The sequence below is a fragment of the Abramis brama genome (genome assembly GCF_963993115.1).
Source record: "Abramis brama genome assembly, chromosome: 4".
Classification (NCBI taxonomy): Eukaryota; Metazoa; Chordata; class Actinopteri; order Cypriniformes; family Leuciscidae; genus Abramis; species Abramis brama.
The window spans coordinates 1,119,161-1,140,498 of record NC_139966.1 but is presented as its reverse complement, the minus strand read 5'-3'; the positions used below and the strand labels follow the sequence as shown (position 1 = coordinate 1,140,498).

The window sequence follows — 21,338 nt, the reverse complement described above, 5'->3', positions numbered from 1 at the left end:
GCAAGGCATCCACAATTTCCGGCTCCTGAGATGCGGACAATAGGTTATGGCAATGAAAAGATACAGCAGGAAAATGCAGCAGGCCAGCAAAAAAACCCTGAACAAGACCAGTCAGTAAATAATCCACAAAACAGCGGTCAGGATGCTTTCTCAACGCCTGTCCCAGCTTGGGGACGTTAATGGGAGTTGGTGGTTTTATTTCTTTCGCTCCATTTTTATGAAGCGGGTTCTCCTCGGGCACACAGACTTTGGGTGGGCGTTCCCACAGTAGCTACAAACATGAAAATATTTACAATTATGCATCCTACAAATATTTTCATTGAAATTAAAGCAGATAGGAGTACCAAAGTTATTCACCTGGGGGCCAGATTTGTGGCTCGGGCCGGGATGAGACATGGAAGAAATAGGCTTAGATTTAGAGCATAAATTAGAAGAATGCGAGAGAGAGCCGCAAACAGAGCAGGACAGGATTTGGTGACCTGTGAAGTGTCTACTTATGAGCGCGAGATCGACCACGGACCAGTCTAGTCTCTGATTAAAGCGTTGAATGAACATGGCTGCCTTTGCAGAAAAAGACTTGTGATACTCGTAGAACAGAACCCCACCGTAAGAGAGAGCTAGGTCAGAAATAATGGCCAGATAAGTATCTAGTTCGGCTCTGCGCGCTGGTTGGACCTCACAAATAACATCCCTATAAACTCCAAATGCGGTACAGAACTCGGGAAAAGTTAGAATTTTTGAAAGTCTAGGGTCCCCATCTTTTAGCTCGACCTGTACGTCACCACAGTCTACTATACGCCGTTCACACAGCTCGGAGCCCAGCAAGAGTTTAACGAGGTTAATGTCATTACCTGCCAATATCTGTCCCCTCAGCTGATGAGAGATAGCAGCAGCTGGTGGGAAAAAAGGCGAGCCAGTGGAAAGAGGTACGGCGGTTGCTAGGGTCCTTTTAGGTACAAATTCCGTGGTGACGTCATCAACTTGAGGCTGGCGCGGATCGGAGACAGCAGCGGTTGAAGCCAGGGTGGATGTCGATTGAGCAGAGACGGTGGTCGAGGAAGGTCTAGAAAGGGAGCCGCCTTCCAGTGTTGATATCCTAGCGGACATGTCGAGGAGAGAAGATTGGACATCAGAAAGTGCCATAAGCACTGGATCATCTGCTGAAAAAGCACTTTGGCCCGGACGAAAAGAGCAGCTGGCCCGTTTTTGTGCTGGGGCTTTGCTGGCCATCTCAGGATTTTTTCGCTTTGAGGTGTGCTTTTTTCCGGAGGACTGGGGAGGAGGCACCGGCGGAGATTCAACAACTGGAATAATTAGAGAATCGCAGAGGAGGACAAATAGGTCCTCGTGAGAGGCGCCACGCGGAGGCTGGATGTCATTTGTAAATAGGGTTTCCAGTATCTTTGCCACGGGCCAATCGCCGATGCATGGTTGGGACGAGGATTTATTCGCCAACCGCCGAGAACTCCTACGAACGGTAGCGTTATCTTCCGGGCAGGCATCCTGCCCCAGCTGGTCCGATGGTGATGCCCGGGTTTCCTCAGAAGAGTCTTGCCATTCTTCCTCGACAGCGGCGGAAGTCATAGCCGACAATAGGGTGAGTAGAATCAGTACTTTTACGTTTAACAACATGAGTGATTTATTAGTGTACAGAACAGCAGTAGTGAGCAGCAAGCATGTATGAGCAAACTGAATGTGCTTTAAATAGGGCGCCTTGTTTGAGCTTGGCCATTGAGCAGCGAGGGGAGTTAACCAGCTAATGCAGCTCAGCTGGAGCAGATCAGCTGACGGGGCAGTGTTGTTAGCAAATAGCATTAGCAGCGTCTTGACTACCTGGCCTGCCAGAACTGACGCTGACGCTCAATTAGTCGGCTCGGAGCTTGAGTTTAATTTCAGTGTTATATATTTAGGAAATCTACCTACAGGGCTGAGAAAGGTAGATAGATATTTGTTACAAATACTTTTAGCAGGTAGCAAGAAAGCAATAACTAGGAAAAGGCTAAGTAAAGATTCCCCGACAATTGCTGAATGGATAGAAATAGTTAGGGAAATTTATGTTATGGAACATTTGACTTTTTCTTTAAGACATGCCCGAAAGAAATGTGAAGCATATTGGGAAAAATGGATATCCTATCTGAAAACAAATTGAGATGTATAAGCCTTTATTTATTTATTTTTATGTATTTATTGTTTTCCATTTTCTTTTTCTTTTCCTGTTTCATATGATGCTGAGCAATTCTGTTAATCATGATTTTGCCTGATGTCCCTTGGTCTGTCTGTCTGTTTTTATTTTTATTTTATTTATTTTATTTTTTTTTCTTGTCAAAAATAAAAAAAAAGAAAGTTTAAAAAAAAAAAAGAAAGGTTGGGGCATGCCAAATGGTAGGGGCGCGGAGAAGGGTCTTTATTATTGGTCGTGAAAGCTGTCGGCCAAGGTGTGCGGCAGGGTTAGTTTCTGTTGTAGCAATTGACCTGTCGGCACACCTCCTTTCTGCACGCTAATTGCTCCAACCTGCAGCTACCCCTGTCTTGTTTTCTGGTCTGCTTTAGTAACACAGTCACCAAGCAGTGTCTTTCCCATTGGATTATAGATGGTATTGCTCTGTCCTATGAGACTCTCATAATGGCTTTGCATCTGCAAATCCACAAGGACTTGTTGAGTTCCCTTCGAAAGGGAACGCCTCAGGTTACGCATGTAACCTGGTTCCCTGAAAGGGGAACTAGATGCTGTCATGGTGTTGACACTATGGGAATGGCATTACAAACCCCTCTTAGGGAACTGGGTTACATACATAACCAGAGCTAATTTTTCCTTCAAATGATATTGAATCTGTCCAGTGATATTTTTGATAGCACATTCACATTTTGTAACAACATTTCAATCTTACCTGGATGTTTTTTGTTTCCTTCGTCTGCTAAGAAATGAAGTCCTCTGGTGTCTCTATTTAAACTCTGAAGTTCATCAGGTTTGGGTTGTAACAATTTCTATTTTTGAAGGAATGGTTCATAAAATCATTTTCTAAAAAAAAAGTTAAAAAAAAACTTCCACAAAGATTTTTTATCCTTAATCTCATGAAATTCATCTTGTTACACTTGCACATTTTGTCTGAGGGAGTGCACTTACCTGTGCATTCACCGCAGCTAGGGTCGCCAACCATAGACAGTAGATGCAGCTCGGCTGCTTCAGGTACGTCAAAAGTGCCGCCATCTTGGAATCGTCAACAAGGAGACCTGTTTGAATGCTTGAAAGGAAAGGAGATGCCTGTCACGACCTTTTCTTGTCTAGTTTCATTGTCATATTCTGCTTAGTTTTCCCTGTCACCATTTGTTCTCGTTCTTTGTTTGTTGTTTCTTAAGTATTCCTTTCTAATTACAGTGAGGAAAATAAGTATTTGAACACCCTGCTATTTTGCAAGTTCTCCCACTTGGAAATCATGGAGGGGTCTGAAATTGTCATCGTAGGTGCATGTCCACTGTGAGAGACATAATCTAAAAAAAAAATCCAGAAATTACAATATATGATTTTTTAACTATTTATTTGTATGATACAGCTGCAAATAAGTATTTGAACACCTGTCTATCAGCTAGAATTCTGACCCTCAAAGACCTGTTAGTCTGCGTTTAAAATGTCCACCTCCACTCCATTTATTATCCTAAATTAGATGCACCTGTTTGAGGTCGTTAGCTGCATAAAGACACCTGTCCACCCCATACAATCAGTAAGAATCCAACTACTAACATGGCCAAGACCATAGAGCTGTCCAAAGACACTAGAGACAAAATTGTACACCTCCACAAGGCTGGAAAGGGCTACGGGGAAATTGCCAAGCAGCTTGGTGAAAAAAGGTCCACTGTTGGAGCAATCATTAGAAAATGGAAGAAGCTAAACATGACTGTCAATCTCCCTCGGACTGGGGCTCCATGCAAGATCTCACCTCATGGGGTCTCAATGATCCTAAGAAAGGTGAGAAATCAGCCCAGAACTACACGGGAGGTGCTGGTCAATGACCTGAAAAGAGCTGGGACCACCGTTTCCAAGGTTACTGTTGGTAATACATGGTTTAAAATCATGCATGGCACGGAAGGTTCCCCTGCTTAAACCAGCACATGTCAAGGCCCGTCTTAAGTTTGCCAATGACCATTTGGATGATCCAGAGGAGTCATGGGAGAAAGTCATGTGGTCAGATGAGACCAAAATAGAACTTTTTGGTCATAATTCCACTAAACGTGTTTGGAGGAAGAAGAATGATGAGTGCATGGGGGTGGTAGCATCATGCTTTGGGGGTGTTTTTCTGCACATGGGACAGGGCAACTGCACTGTATTAAGGAGAGGATGAACAGGGCTATGTATTGCGAGATTTTGGGGAACAACCTCCTTCCCTCAGTTAGAGCATTGAAGATGGGTCGAGGCTGGGTCTTCCAACATGACAATGACCCAAAGCACACAGCCAGGATAACCAAGGAGTGGCTCTGTAAGAAGCATATCAAGGTTCTGGCGTGGCCTAGCCAGTCTCCAGACCTAAAACCAATAGAGAATCTTTGGAGGGAGCTCAAACTCCGTGTTTCTCAGCGACAGCCCAGAAACCTGACTGATCTAGAGAAGATCTGTGTGGAGGAGTGGGCCAAAATCCCTCCTGCAGTGTGTGCAAACCTGGTGAAAAACTACAGGAAACGTTTGACCTCTGTAATTGCAAACAAAGGCTACTGTACCAAATATTAACATTTATTTTCTCAGGTGTTCAAATACTTATTTGCAGCTGTATCATACAAATAAATAGTTAAAAAATCATACATTGTGATTTCTGGATTTTTTTTTTTTAGATTATGTCTCTCACAGTGGACATGCACCTACGATGACAATTTCAGACCCCTCCATGATTTCTAAGTGGGAGAACAAAATAGCAGGGTGTTCAAATACTTATTTTCCTCACTGTATTTATAGTTATAGGCTGCCTGCATTTTTCTTATAAAATAAAGATACTATTATTATTATTATTTTAATTACTATATTATATTTAATCTTAAATACTGTATGTTTATTATAATGAAATGGTGTTATTACTACAATTATAATTATTTTTTATATTTTTTTAATCATAATAATTATTATTAGTCATATTGATCTATCTATTGAAATTGTGCAGCCCTAGTTGCTCCTGATATCAGCTTGTTCACAGTTTTGTTGTCATTTTTTACAGGGACCAGGGGGCCGTTCTTCGTACGTCGCTAACTCAGTTAGCTGGATTTGATTGTCGGCGATTTGGTATGATCTTGGATTGTTTGGTTCTTCGACGCTCATCCTGGACTTGCTGTCATAGCAACAGGTGCGCAAACTTAAACCTGCTCGGGAGCAGAGGCTTATCTCATGTTAACAGGATTAGATCCCGGCTTCATAAGCGGAGCTGATACGGGAAGACCAGCGCAGTACACTTTCTGAGATATATATATTTTTTCTCGTGACTTGTGAGATTGTTGTTTACATTATTAATTTGTTGGAAACGCACATTTATTTTCGACTTGTCGGAGTCGGGCTTTAACTACAGCACAAACTGTTTGCATTGCCCTAAGATTATTTGTGAGTGGCTCAATTCCTTTACACTATTGGAGATGCGGAGAACGTTATGGAAAGTGCTGTCGTCTCATTCGGAGTTTACCTGGCGCTTTTAGGTTTAAAAAAACAGTTTTAGTTTTTTTGTGGCATTTCCAAGCCACTTAAGAGCCAGTGTTGCAAAGCAGTTTTTTTAAAGCAGTTTTTTTTTAGGCTATCATATTTTTTTATGAAGATTATGCAATCATGACCACATCATACATTTTGAGCGGGAGTACGATATTTTTATTGCTGCCGCACATTCGGACAAGCCAGCAAAGACCCAAGCCTACATCCTTCTCAACATTGCTGGCCCAGATGCCATCGAACGAGAGCGTTCTTTCGCCTACGCTGCTGAAGTGCGCGTGCCGGGAGATGGCGGAAGGATCATTACACATGCTGAATCTTGAGAGGACCCCGAATGTTTGAAGAAAAAAATTTGTGAAATCTGCAATCCTCAAAACAACAGGACGATGGAAAGACACACATTTCATACCAGAGGTCAGAAACAAGGTGAGAGCATTGAATCATTCATTAGTGATTTAAGGATTAGGGCTAAACTCTGCAGTTTCGGAGTGACAATTTGAGAAAAGCTCTGTTAAGAGATAGCGAGCTAACACTTGCCAAAGCCATTTCAGTCTGTCGGATAGGCAAGGCAAGGCAAGTTTATTTATATAGCACATTTCATACACAATGGCAATTCAAAGTGCTTTACATAGAAGAAATTAAAATAATAAAAAGAAATAAGACTAATTAAAACAGTTTAGAAAAATAAAATAAAATACAGTACAGTACAAACAGTCGGACGAACATTGGCACAGTGCTCATTCAGTAAATGCACAGCTAAACAGAAGTGTTTTGAGTCTGGATGTGAATGTGACTGTAGGAGCCCGTCTGATCTCCTCTGGAAGCTGGTTCCAGCATAATAGCTAAAAGCAGACTCGCCATGCTTAGAGTGAACCCTTGGTGTTTCTAGCTGATATGATCCGAGTGATCTGTTGGGTTTATATTCTGTGAGCATATCTGCAATGTATTGAGGTCCTAGGCCATTGAATGATTTATATACCAGTAATAATACTTTAAAATCAATCCTAAATCTAACTGGGAGCCAGTGTAAAGACCTGAGGACTGGTGTGATATGTTCATATGTTCTGGTTCTGCTCAGAATCCTGGCGGCAGCGTTCTGTATGAGCTGCAACTGTCTTATGGTCTTTTTGGGAAGGCCAGTGAGGAGTCCATTACAATAATCCACCCTGCTGGTGATGAAAGCAGGGGCGTCATGAAAGCCAAAATTCTGGGGGGGCACAATCTGAGAAGTTGCAATTATTTTCTGACGGGTGATATGGATCATGTTAGGAGGGATCAGGGGGTTTCTCCCCCTGAAAATTTTTAAATTCTGGCTGCTAAACATACCATTTCAATGCAGTTTGGGAGGGACAGAAATACCTTAACGGAGCTAGCAGCAATAACCCTCCTCTATCTGAGGACTAAGTTAAAGTATCTATTTTGTAAGTTTATGTAAAAGACAGGTTGATGAAAGAACTGTAAGCTCAAATTCAAAAGCTTTTGAAGTCTACTTCATTAAAGCATGTTTACACACACACTTACTGTACACTTAGGCCTACTACACATGATTTTAAAAACAGTACCATTGCAGTTTTTATGTTATGATTTTAAATTGGCATGTGACCTAAGAACGATCTTACATTAAAGGTACATAAAGGTGCTGAGGTCTGACTTTGTGGTGCTCTGAAATTAAGTTATTTTAATATTAATATGTGATGAAGGACTTTGAAAGAAGTTTGACAGATTTCAGTGCTGAATAAGGTTAACACTACCCCGTTTATTTGAAAATGGTTAATATTTGACAGAAATGTAAAAAAGTTATCAAATCAAACGTAATATATTATATTTAATATCATCCGATAACTAATTCAATGCCGATTTGTTGCTTTGCCCACTTAACACTTCAAGACCATCTGTAAAACATTGCCAGCTCAACGTGCGAGACGCTTGAACATACACAGCAAAGATTCTAGAGCGCTACGCGCGTAGACACCATATTAGGAAAAAGGGGCGGGCTGATGCTGACCGATTTATTACACATCCAGAAGAATACATTTGAGTCGTTATAGGCTCTGGTATATCTGGCACGTGCCCCCTCACTTTGAATGGGCATGATGCCACTGGATGAAAGCATGCACAAGTTTCTCTAAGTCTTGTCTGGAAACAAAGCATCTAATTCTTGCAATATTTTTCAGATGATAGTATGCTGATTTAGTTATTGCTTTGACATGACTACTGAAACTAAGGTCTGACTCTAGTGACACACCGAGAATCCTGACTTGATTTTTTGTTGTTTGACCCCTAGAGTGAAGGTATGCGTTCACCTTGAGAACTTCATCTTTGTTTCCAAACGCAATGACTTCAGTTTTGTCTTTGTTTAACTGAAGAAAGTTTTGGCACATCCAACTGTTGACTTCATCAATGCATTGGCACAGGGAGTCAATGGGGCTGTAATCGTTAGGCGATAGGGTTAAGTAGAGCTGTGTGTCGTCTGCATAGCTGTGGTAAGCAATTTGGTTCTTTCTCATTATTTGGCTCATTGGGAGCATATACAGGTTGAACAGGAGTGGCGCAAGAATTGAGCCTTGAGGGACTCCGCATGTCATGGATGTCCACTCAGACTTATGGTCTCCTATACTCACATAATAACCTCTCCCAACTAAGTATGACCTGAACCAGGCATGTACTGGCCATCGGGACTACCGGGAGATTATTAATCGTAAATATATTCTTAAGTATATTGTTGTATAGTCCAATTCCGGGCTTATGTGTCTCTCTCATGAAGCCGCATGAAGCTGATGCGAGCTACGAGACTGACAGGTCTAAACGTGTGATGAGCACACGTGACGTGTTCACTGAACATTGGCCAATCAGAATCAAGTTCAAGTTCTAGACTTGAAAAGCGGCTGCTTTATTACTGCAGCGATGTGATGATGTGCAATGAAATTCAAGATGTTAAGTAAGAAATAATTGACGACAGGCTGTTGAATTATTAGAAAAATAATGCACACCCGAGGTGGTAATGCGGTCACGACGCGAAGCGAGGCAAAAATTAGAGGCAAAAATTAGTTTTATTCGAATTATTATTATTTTTCTAATAATTCAACGGCCTGAAGTCAATTATTCCGCTTATACTACAGTTACCACACCTCGAAACATTGTTCAGATTATGTATTTCAAGAAGTTGGTAAAGTTTTTGTCATTAAAACGCTCTTGTATGTAGGACTAATTTCTTACGCATCTAATCCAATGCCTCTGTTGCTAATTCCAAAACGTCATTTTAGAGTTAGTAACGGAGGTTTGAGCCACTGATAGCAGACTAATGCTGGGGACACGGGTCACGACTAGCTGACACATTCTCTGACTGTTTTCATCGACTGCAGCAGATTTTAAACACCGACTTTGAACACAGACTGAACGCGCTGAACACGCCTTTGGGGCATGATCAGTCATCAAATTACATTCATAAACCGGCCTTAAAGTGTGTCCCTGGCTTTATGCAGTTATTAATGCAGTTATTAGAGAGAGAGATGTTGCAATAATGAGACAGAAAAGCATGTGCGTCAATATTATTTATTTATTTATTTATTTATTTATTTATTAATTCAATTCGTTTTAATTCATTCGTTCATTCTTTTTTTTCTATTATTGACAGATGACAGTAGACTAGCCAAATAAATGAAAAAAAAAAAAGCCTTTTAACAAGTAGGCCTATCAATAATTATGTATTTGTTATTATCTGCAATAAAAATCCGTGCTGCAGGACTATCCATTTATTTAGCATATATTCAGTTTTATTTTCTATTGATTATAGATAGGAATATACTTTATTTATTAAAATTAAACTGCATGTTTACATTGATTGTGAAGCTAGACATTGAAAATTGCAGATCAAGCGCATGGGGCTAAATGCTTTTTCTTGTTATGAATTGTATCCTATTTTCCGTTATTACAGTTGACTAGTTGGCCCGCCTCCAGCCGCTCGTTTTTTTCCGGAAAGACTCGGTACAGCCTATCTTTCTTTTATAAATATAATAAAACTAAAGACTTTTTGGAGATATGAAGGATGCAATACTACTCTATAGGTACTCAAGATTAACAGGAGATTGAGTGAAAATGAGCATTTCACCCCCCCTTTAATGTACGTATAGACATGTAGTGTGTGTCTGTTTACATGCATAGTGGGCCGGTCTGGATGTGTCATGATTCTGCACTCATGTCCTTGATTTTCTTTAGTCTTGAGGCAGAATCATGACAGACCCGTGTTTTATGTGCAAACACATGGCCTTTTGCTGGCCATGTGCTTGTGCTGTCTCGTTCCTTGCCCCGCCCCCCTTGTTATCCTCGTTTAGTCATCATTGCTTTAACCTGGTTACCTGTTTCCCTCATTAGTTTCTCCCTATTTAATCCCCTTGTGTTTGCTGTCTGCCGGTCCATTGTTACTTGTTACATGATACAAGCTGTCATTCTTTATGTGAAACCAACCGTGAGTAACCTGTTAAATGATGTTTTATTAACAAGGTTCGGGAGGAGCACGTTCAGATAATTAACACAAGTGGAGAGCACTCAGCAATCAATGGTGAGAGGTGTATATATACGCAGCAGTCTCACCTCATTTCATTGACAGTTTTTGCAGCATCCCTCCACCACCCCTTCTCCACGCTTCTAGTCCTAAACACTTACATACGGGGGGAGTACTCTGGGTTCGGGCCGAACTCCGAGCTCGGAGCCCTCCCTCCGGACAGCACGCCAAATACGCATTAAACTTTACCCCTTCAAAATTATATGTAACTGTGAACTCGTGAAAAGTCTTGTGAAGAGTTTGATCTGTCTTAGCTGTTAATTTATTGTTCAGTTTTCTGAGTCTTAGTCTAGTCTTGTTAGTCTTACATTGTCGATCCTGTCTTGTTTTGCCCCCTCGTGGGTTTTGTTTTCCCTGTTTTTCTGTAATAAACGTAGTTCACTTGCATACTGTCTGCATTTGGGTTCATCTCCTTGCACCATCATAACAGGATGAAGTCCAGGGCTGATTTTTCGTCCCAGTCCAGCCCTGACCTGAACCATTTAAGGACTATCCCAGAAAGCCCCACCCAGTTTTCCAGCCTGTCCAGAAGTATGTTGTGATCGACAGTGTCAAATGCAGCACTGAGGTTGAGTTGTACCAGCACTGATAATTTGCCTGAATCAGTATTTAAGCGAATATCGTTTATTATCTTTATGAGCGCTGTCTCTGTGCTGTGGTGCGGTCGGAAACCAGATTGAAAATTGTATGTGTCCAAATTGTAAGTATCCATTCGAGCATAAGGCCATCCTTAAAAATATTTTGGTTTGCAGTTACAGCCAAAAAAAAAGAAAAAAAACGGGTCGGTAGGTAGGTATATATATATGTATTTTTTTTTTTCAAGATTCAAAGTAAAAAAAAAAGTAAACTTTTGGTGATGGTGATTTACATAGGTATGGATTTAAACAAATTAGCATATTGTTACGTTACTGACTGGGTCTTCAACCCGTGCCTTCGGGCGCATAATTGCAAACCTCATTTTGATGCAGGCTATATAGACCACAATCATTTGAAATCTTTGTCAAAAAACATGTTTATTGCATGAATTCCAGCTGCATTCATTTGAAGAAGAAAAAAGTGAGGCAGAATCAAGAAATAAAGAAGCCTCTAGATTTCAATTAAAGTGGATTTTCAGAGGAAAACAAATAAATTAAAATGACTAGAATTCACAAAATAACAGTTAATTGCATGGACATGCAATGTAATACCCATGAGAAAACATGTTAATGTGTTACTGAATGTTTACATCCATAAACAAATACTGTATATCATGGAATGTGTAGGAACCCTGTTAACATGACATCCCTTTGACCATTGCTCTGGCCAAACTATAGCATCTTTGGAAAAGGTGCCCTTTTAAGTGCAGGCTTGTGCTTGCACTGTGGGCAGACTGGCAACACAATTTTATAATTCTTCAGAAGGTCTTTGTCCTTCTCAGCCCCAGGTGCTGCACAATATGCACATACATCCTTCCTAACTTTCAGGTTGTCTGAAGCATACTCTATTGGAGTCGGACACACCAGCTGCAACCTGATGAACACTGTGCCATGCAGGGAATCTTCTCCTAAGACAAGTGGATATCCTTCATTATTAACTGTTATCCTTATCCTATAGTTTTGTTTTATAACCTAAATGGACAGAGACTTGCCTTCTACGGTCAACATGGAACCACAGTTGTAGTCATGCTTGAATAGCATTCTCTGGAGTGCCCGCTGATCACGAACTGTCAGTGACTTGGCATAGATGCAACGTGGTTTTCCAGTCATAACACTGGATTGTAGCTCGTGCATTCTGTCCCACAAGAAAACTGTTCTTGCATCCCTAAATCAGCCAAAGAACAACAATAAAGTTAGCTTACAAATGGCAAGATTGCTTATGTGATTTCATGCAACAAACACCACCACAACACTGTACATCAGTTAAAACCTACAGAGAACAGCAGATAACATGACAAAGTTCAGGAGTGTGTCAAATTCTTTAAATGCATACCTGTTGTGTTTCTGCGACAGATGTCAGAGTTTCCTTGCTTCCACTTGGCATGTCTTTTTCAGATGTTTCTTGTCCAAACAAGGAATCAAAAGACTGAAAGAGTGCTCCATCTTCTGAAAGCAGAGGATCTGGTGTCCAAGCTGGTAGGTCTCCCTCAACACTGCTTCTCAAGGGCTTACAACAAGCACAATCACCACATTTGCGAAATTGCACAATGTAATTTCTCTCCCTACAATGTTTGGCCATGAATGTTTTGTAGTTTTCCTTATTTGCAAGGTCTTTCTTGTGGTACTTGCTGATCTCTATTGAAGCATCAATTTTGCCAATAATATCAGCCTGTTCCTGATGGATTGCAAAATCAGATGCTGGTTCCAGAACTGTGAATGGCCTTTCTTTCAGCTGAACACGAGTGATGCGCTCTTCCAGTAAATCTTTCATAGATTTGACAGATCCACTCCACTCATCTCTGAGCTTCTCCACCATATTGGCTTTCTTTCGAATATCCTGCATCCCACCACAGCTTCTCAAAACCTGTTCAACTTCTGCTGAGCATTCCTGTCTGTACAGAGAAATTTTTTGGAAGGCAAGGTTTAGAACAGACATGATTCGCTCCACTGGATTTTCCCAGCTGTGTCCCGGTGCTGTGCGTCCAGCCACAAGAATGTCCAAGTCTAGCGCCCTGAAAACAGCAGCCAGGGACAGTTTTACACCTTCATAGGTAACCCTGTGGTCAGGCCCTCCGTCAGAATAAATGATCAAAAAGGGCTTCACCTTGTCCATGTCGTTTCCCAGAAGCCTCATCATCTCTGTTGCGTGCCGGAAGGCACTGCTAGGCTGGAATATGGAGTCCTTCAGGAGCACAGTGACTTGACCCCTATAGAAGAAGTCATCAACAGTCTCTGGTATCTCAACATTGAGGTACACAGATGGAGTAAATGACCCTTTCTGTTGCTGGTCATGGTCGAGGGCTCCGAGCAGACCACTTGAAGCTACTAAGGACTTTTTCTCCCGCACTCCAGATGACATGGCTAATCCTGGCTCTCCGAAATCTATTTTAGACTTATCATCTACACAGAGAAACGTTGTTAAAACCCTGTACTCGACTGCAAAGGGCCGCATGTACTTAATGAAAGCTGTGCAGTAATGGTCATCTGGGTGTGATGACCGTAGCTGTCTTGTCTGAACCTGAAATTTCATGTGTACTTTACTTTTGTACAACTTTGCCACATTGCTGTAAGCATTTTTGGGAACAAAGGCAAACAGTAGAGTAGTCTCACTGGGGATCGGAGTGTTTGGTGGACACTTCTTGGATACTCTTTCAATTAGATCCCTCACAGAGATGAACTCGGACAGGTGGGCGACCCCATGACGTCTTTCATCAGCTGCAGTTATCTGCTCAAGTTCCATGTTCAGCTTATCAAAGAAAGTGTCAAAGGTGTCTTGGGGACGACCTTTATTTAGATGACGAAGGTCAGTGACAAGTTCAAGGTCCTCATCTAAGATTGTCTCACTCGTTCATCAGCAGCCAGGTTTTGGTCATCAGATGCGTCAGATAAGTATTCAGCGTAGATGTGACGTAGATCATGTTTCGGCAATGAGTTGTTTGTTGCTGACGATACGGTCTTGATGAAATCCTTCCGCATTGCTCGTGTATGATAGACGGGCAACTTGGATTCCATTGTTTTCATTATTTGGACTGCCTTGGTCATTGACTCTTCCTCCTCTCTCATGGCTGGAACTTTCCAAAAAATGCAAACCCCCCCAACATTGCCACCAGGATCATACCTGTATAAAAGATTAAAGATAACCATTTAATAAAGGAGTTTCTCCCTCCATCATATCAAAAAACATTGAATACAAGTAACTTAACAAGTGCTGTTGAAATTAGCAAGAACTTTAGAGAACATTAAATTTGGGTACACCTACAAGCAGTAAACAGTTTCTACACTTCAAACACAATGTTTCAATGTTGAGTCCAATCATCACAAGCACTATGTAAAAAAAATATCCTTATGATCAACTCATACCTTATTTGGTCAACAGCCACTCTCATAGCATCGAATCCATCAAGAAAACGTTGCCGTTCTGTTCTGTTCTTGAATGGTGATGCTGCATGTTGACATTCATCAAAAATTATTGGCTGGTAAAAGTCCTTGGTGTTCACAAGGTCCTCAATTAGGGAGTACATTGTTTGTTTTGGTCCTCCTTGAAGTGTAGGACTTCGACATTTTCGGCCAGTTTTCTGACTGGATGAGGCAGAGACTGACGAACCAGTTGAGCCTTTGACGAAAGGTCAAGGAATTGGGCATATTCACTCATGGAAACTGCTAGCTGTTCCAGGTCCTTGGCATAGCCCCCCCAAAGTGGAGGGATACTCCACTTTAAAATGAAAACTCTGTCATCATATACTCACCCTCATGTTGAGCAGAATATCAGAAAGGATGATATTTAGAAGAATATCAGTAACCAGACAGTTTCTGGTCTCATTGACTTGCATAGTATATATTTTTTTTCCTACTATGGAAGGACTATCTGGTTACTGACATTCTTCTAAATATCTTTCTAAATATCTTTCTAAATAAAATTCATACAGGTTTGAAACAACATGAGGGTGAGTATATGATGACAGAATTTTCATTTTAAAGTGAAGTATCCCATTAAGATCCTGCTATCAAAATTGTGCTGTTGATTCATGCTGTTGTTCATTTTGATTGCATTAATTACCTTTCTGGAATACAGGTTACGGATCCAGACTGGTTCAGGGCTCTTCTTTGATTTTTTTCTTTTGTACCATCCAGATACCACAACGTGTTTACGATTGCAAGCACGTAACGGCTTATATCGACATTAGCCATTGATCCAGGGAACTTTATTTCTTGTTTCTTCATGTCAGAGACCACATCATTAAAATGCCGATCTTTAGCTGTAACAAAACATAACATTATCGTCTTAAAATGTATAGCTTTAAAAATGTTGTAATGTTAGAAAAAGTAAACAAAAAATATATATCATATGAAAATATATTATGAAAATATATATTTAATTTTAATGGTGTTACTGGTTACTATGTTATACTGTTTTACTTGCATCCACCGCTAGGTGTCAATGCAACCTACAAATGAGAGAGCGGTTTGCTTTCTTGGGCTGTCACTTTTGTGGAAAAAATCCTGTTCGATTTTTGAGACATAAGTCTTCATTGAGTCGGTTGTAAAATCGATTTTGCATGTCTAAAGACGTTTATATACGGCAAATACCACCAAATATAGGCAAATCCACGGACAACTAACAGACATTAGGACGAACGTAAAGAGGGCGCTTGAGAAGAGCACAAGTCAGCAATATTTTTGATGATTTATTGGCGTGAAGTTTCGTGCACAATGACAAACAGGAGTGCAGCATTCTCGAAAAACAATAAGCAGAGTGGACTGCCATAACATGAATGAAAAACATTACTGCAGGCTTCAACATGGCTGTCTTTACAATTAGAAATGTAAAAAAAAAAAAAAAATGCGATTCTAGTCCGAATCTGTATCTGTATGCATGCCATGAGACTGTCTGAATACCGGCAGAATTCACATTTTTGTTGTAAAAAGAGCCGCATTGTGCAGACGTATATTTGCTGTTATGTGTGTTTGTCAGAGCCTGCAGTTGCGCGTTCGCTGCGGGCGTACGTTATCGCCTTGCAAGCCTATAGCACAACTTCATGTATTGCCTACTCCTTGGTACACAAATTTGAACTTTAAGAATTTCGAATAATGACCGCCTAAATGTAGGCTCATACAGACGTATTTCACAAGCATATCTCAAAATTCTCCATCTCATACACTATTGAAGTTAGCTTCTAACGTTAACAGGAAGGCTAGTATGAATGCTAGCTTTAAATGTAGCTTTTCAAAATGCCTGCTCTGCTACTCAAGAATGCAAACTCACCATTATTGCAGGAACGAAGGATCGGGTCCTTCGGGGTCTTCGTCTGGCCCATCATGATGGAAAATGCATTCCTTATGTTGTTGGGTGGTGGCTCACTTTGAAATTTCAATTTAAAATAAACCACTTTGATTTTAGGGTCAAATTGTCGCACGTCCTCAATAGTTTGAGTTTCCTCCACCAACATTTTAGTGGTTTCCTTCAGGTCAGTCGACACCGTTAGAATAGAGGGGAGAAGGGATAGGAAAAGATCTGGGCACAGTTTTTCCAGAACTTCGTGCCAAGTTAAAGTGGTGTCGAGTTGTTTTAATGAATTTTTTAGATGTATTATGGTGCCCGAACCCATATAGCTTTGAACGTTGATCGCGAACATTTTGTTTACTGCAGCCGCAGCCATCATTCAAGCGCGAACCATTGACTCACAGTGAATGAAACGAAGCGAACGTACAGGCGTGTGACATCCGTTAACCAATGGTGTAAAAATAATCATAAATGACGTCACAGGTTTTTATTTAAAAGATAGAACGTAGCCAACGTTTGTATGTAGGCCTAGGCAATTTATATTCACAATACTTACTAAAATATAAATAATATTTTATTGCTTTTGTATTAGTTGTTTGAGGAGTAAAAAAAAAAATTGGTCGGTCTTAACGCAAATTTACAACCGGCAAGTCGGTCGGACTGAAAAGGAAAATAAATAAATAATTGGGTCGGTGCTAAATTGACAGGGTCGGTCGTGTTACGGCAAACAAGAATATTTTTAAGGATGGCCTAAGAATTTGTTCAGCTGATTGAAGACAACTTTTTCAATGATCTTGCCTATGAAAGGAAGATTTGAGATCGGCCTATAGTTGCTTAATATGGTCTTATCCAGATTGTTCTTTTTCAGGAGGGGCTTGATAACTGCAGTTTTCAGGGAGTTTGGAAAACTACCAGAGAGAAGTGAGGCATTTACCACTTCTAGAAGATCTGCTTCTAAACTGTTTAACACACTTTTGAAAAAAGATGTGGGAAGTGTGTCAAGGGCGCAGGTTGATGTTTTAAGGTGCTGTACGGTTTCTTCCAAAATTTTGCAATCAATTTCTTTGAAATCAGACATAGTAACTACTTTCTCAGGTGGTCTGATCTGTCTGACCCCAGTGCAACTCAAGGATGTGCTGATCACCTTTCTGATATTACTGATTTTCTCAGAGAAGAAAGAAGCAAACTCACTGCACTTGTTGTCTGAGAGCATTTCACTGGGAATCTGGCTTGGGGGGTTTGTCAGTGTCTCTACAGTAGCAAAAAGAGTGCGTGTGTTGTTTAAATTGCTGTTTATAATATTTGAGAAGAAAGTCTGTCTAGCTTTGCCTAGTTCCATATTGAAAGCATGAAGGCTGTCTTTGTAGATGTTATAATGGACTACAAGTTTAGTCTTCCGCCACATGGGCTCTGCTTTTCTGCATTGTCTTTTCATACACGAGATGACCGAGGAAAGTAGCAAGAAGTTATCATCACAAAGTAATGCTGTCAGTGTGAATTAGGCAGTTAGGTTAGTTTCAAATAGAATGCAGTATGCAATAGCACCAAGTCGCATCAGCGGAAAGAGCCCCTGCAGCTCCACCCTGTTCCAGATCTGCCATGGTCCACAGTGGCCGCAGACATTCTTGATTGGCATGGCAAACATTATCAAGTTCTCGTGGATTCGTATTCCGGCTGGTTCGAAGTCGACCTCCTTCGAGACTTGATCAGCCGTTATATCCAAATTAAAAAGACACTTTTCGGTACATGGTACGCCTCACATACTCCTCACCGACAATGCTAGACAATACACCAGCCAGCATTTTAAGGATTTTGCTGAGCAATGGGATTTTACTCATACCACAAGCAGCCCAGAGTTTCCCCAGTCAAATGGACTTGCGGAAAGAGCAGTCCGCAGTGCCAAGCAACTCATGGAGAAATCACACAGGGATGGGTCTGATGTGTTTCTCAATATCCTGAACCTCAGAAACATTCCCTGTGACCCAACATTAGGCTCTCCTGCTGAGCGCCTTATGTCTCACCAAACTCGCGCAGCCATTCCGGTGAGCACTAAACTGCTGGAACCTACCCCGAGGAATGTCAAGAAAGTCACCACTCAACTCCTCAACAAAAGACTCACACTGAAGCGCTGCTATGACAAGTCGAGTCACCAACTAGTGGTCCGCATGCAGACAGCGATGTGAACAGTAAAGGAGATGAGTAAGGAGCCACGGTCCTACATAGTTCAAGCAGATGGGAAGGCTTATAGGAGAAATCGCCGCCACATACTTCCTGTGGCTGAGCAGCCATTACCGCAGCTCCTTGACGACCCAGACCCTCAGGACACCAGCTCCCCTATGGTGGACAGTTTCCCTTCACCACAAATGGCGACACCAAACACTGCGCAACCAAAGACCCATCCTCCCCCCAGCCCAAGTCCACAGCGCAATCACTCATTAAGAACCACGACACAACATACACCACACGTTCAGGTCGCATCTGCAGACCAAATCCCAAATACATGTGAAAAAAAAAAAAAACGTTTTCTTCTTTGTGTAATTTCACCCCAGCTATCCAGCGTGTTCAGTATTGTGACATTTGATGGACTTAAACACTCTTGGTGATTAGTAGGCTATGAAGGGGCCTAACTGTTAAAGTGCAATGTGGGGTATTCACAGGGCCGTTTCTAGGCATAGGCAAACTAGGCGGTCGCCTAGGGCGCAAACAGCTGGGGGGCGCCAGTGAGAGCCCCCACCCCACCAAGAGATTTTTTATTTATTTATATTGTATTATTATTATTAATTATATTCTATTATATTTGCACTAAGTGCCTGTCTTTTTGGCAAAAAGACGCCCACCACTAAATATCTACAAGTGGCATAGGGCGTAAGGCGTATCTTTTGACGCGTTCGACCCGAGTTCGAATCCGCCTTTTGCCGAACTCGCTCTTCTCCCTTTTCCCAACACATGAGATGTATAATTTATAGCCTAGCATAAAGGTCTCTATCGTTATATTTTGCCAACGAACTAAAATCGAAACCGTGATATGGCTTTGTGCCTTTATAAAACAGCACAAGACTTTAAGTATCCTATAGGCATTCTGTTTGTGCTGCGTGAAAGAGAAGTGCGCACTTTGCTCACGCGATCAGCATGGTGATCTGGTGTTTTCTCCAAAATAAAAGCTCAAGGGTTTATTTCTTGCAAGTGAGGAAATTAGGACAAAATTATTGTAATTTTCCTATACTATAGTGTAATGTAAAATATCCTTTTGAAATATTTTAATTTATTTTTTATTTTAATTTATATAGTACATGTATAGGCTATATGGACTGTATGTCACAGGAATACTTATATAAATCATAAACACCAGTGATAATGTAATGTAGACTTGAGACTCTATAACTAAAAATATGCTTGAGCCCTCTTTAATGTCCAGGTACAAGTCAATGCTTTTTCTTTGTTCAATGTGCACAGTTCATGGGTTGAAGCCGGTTGAAGCTCTTAATTTTGAGCTCTCAAAGTGCACCAGATTGATGCATTTAACCTTAAAATGTAAAAAAAAAAATCTTGCGGGGGAGCATGCCCCCAAACCCCCCTAGTGGGACAGAGGTCTACCGTCTACCCAACATAGTTTTACAAAACCTTATGGGAAAGAACGATCATTTATGAACTTTACTCCTTCCAGCATAGTTCAACAAAAATCTTGCCTAGGGTGCCAAAAAGGCTAGAAACGGCCCTGGGTATTCATCTAACCTAATTTGTTTGATTTATATTACAAAGTTATGTTTACCAGTATTGCCTTGTTTGATAGGGCTAAAGACTAAAAGGAAGGGATGTAGGTCATTTGGTTAAATGATTATGCAGTTTGTTTATTACGAGCCACCGTACTGTGTTGTGGCATCCAATCAGAATGCCCGGTGGCGGGGTGGACTTTATCTCTGGTCTGTATCAGCTGGCAGTTATCGAATGTTGAGATTAAACGTAGTCACTTACATTCAGTGTGATCATTGACTCAAGCTAACATAATCAAACATTCTACAGTTTACATTAGCTCTGTTGTTATGTATCGTCAACTGTCCCGCGTTCTCATTAGTTTACATCAGCTCTGTTGTTATGGAAAACTTATAAACTGTTAAAGACAGGCCAACCGTAAGCAGACCTGTAACTATACAAGGCTGTTAATCGTAGTCTATGTGTTTGTAAAGTCATCAATTTGCATTATTTCATTTTATATATATATATATATATAGCAATGAGTTTTTTAACCGGGTATGCTGGGTGATGCGTTATGTACCAAACACGTAATGTATGCATTATATATATATATTATAGGGATGCACCAATAACCACTTTTTCCAGAACGAGTCCGATACAGATACTTTAATTTTTGGTACTCACTGATACCAAGTTACGATACTGATACCAATACCTGTATTTTCACTGCATTTGTAATTTTTAAATGTATTGGGTAGAGAAACCAAAAGAATGTAAATCATATTATTTGGCTTAATTTGTTCAGCAAATATATATTTCCTTAAGTTATTTTCATGCTTAATTAAGCCTGCTAAAATGCATTGTGTGTGTTTCTGTTACTGTCACGGTGTATATTTTATCTATCATTTAACAGCACAGCACATATTTAGAGCTGCTTCAGCAGGGCTCAGTCTTGGATTGGGTCAGTGGTTCAAATGTTCAGAGGCCAGTGAAATATCACAAAATGATCTATTGCAATTTTGATACTACAGCAAAACTATAAGCCTAATTAATGTCAATTTAAAACATTATTAAAGACAAGTAAATAGTAATAAAATATGAACAAATAATCAGTTTTCAAAAACATTTTCTGAAGGTTCCAAAACAAATTCACAAAGCAACCATACTTTAAAATCCCTGATAATAACACCACGTTTGGCACAAACCAAGTCAAACAAGTCACAAGTCAAAAACCATATATATAGGAAAAAATATATATTTAACTTTTTTTCCATGATACCACAATTGTTTGATTAACATTAATGAGACAGACAGACTATATATTATGACCTACTTTACAGTAATATAAAAGTTAAAATATAATGTAATAGTTAATTCAAACTTTGCACTTTCTAGTCTCTCTTCTAGTCTCTTTATGGTTTCACAATTTCTAATGTCTATCCTCTGAAAAACTTGCATTATATTTTCCTTTCAGTGAACCTTTACTCCAACACC

General features: G+C 40.5%; 2 protein-coding genes across 6 annotated transcripts in view; both read right to left on the bottom strand.

The window, feature by feature from the left end:
- The window catches only part of LOC311081545 (stonustoxin subunit alpha-like), a 71,509-nt gene that overhangs the window by 50,036 nt on the left and 135 nt on the right, over positions 1-21,338 (bottom strand). For all 5 annotated transcript variants that reach the window (XM_084112096.1, XM_084112093.1, XM_084112094.1 and 2 more), the window contains exons 2-3: positions 3,125-3,242; positions 2,889-2,985 (exon numbers count right to left, since the gene is read on the bottom strand). In XM_084112096.1, coding sequence (XP_083968222.1) covers positions 2,889-2,985; positions 3,125-3,208 — 181 coding nt within the window. In that variant the 5' untranslated portion in view covers positions 3,209-3,242. The remainder of the gene's footprint in view (positions 1-2,888; positions 2,986-3,124; positions 3,243-21,338) is intronic.
- Positions 11,055-13,710, bottom strand: LOC311081547 (uncharacterized protein). Its single transcript, XM_084112098.1, has 2 exons — positions 12,204-13,710; positions 11,055-12,035 (listed from the first exon to the last, which is right to left on the bottom strand). The coding sequence occupies exons 1-2, from the start codon at positions 13,608-13,610 to the stop codon at positions 11,931-11,933; spliced, it is 1,512 nt and encodes a 503-aa protein (XP_083968224.1). The 5' UTR covers positions 13,611-13,710; the 3' UTR covers positions 11,055-11,930.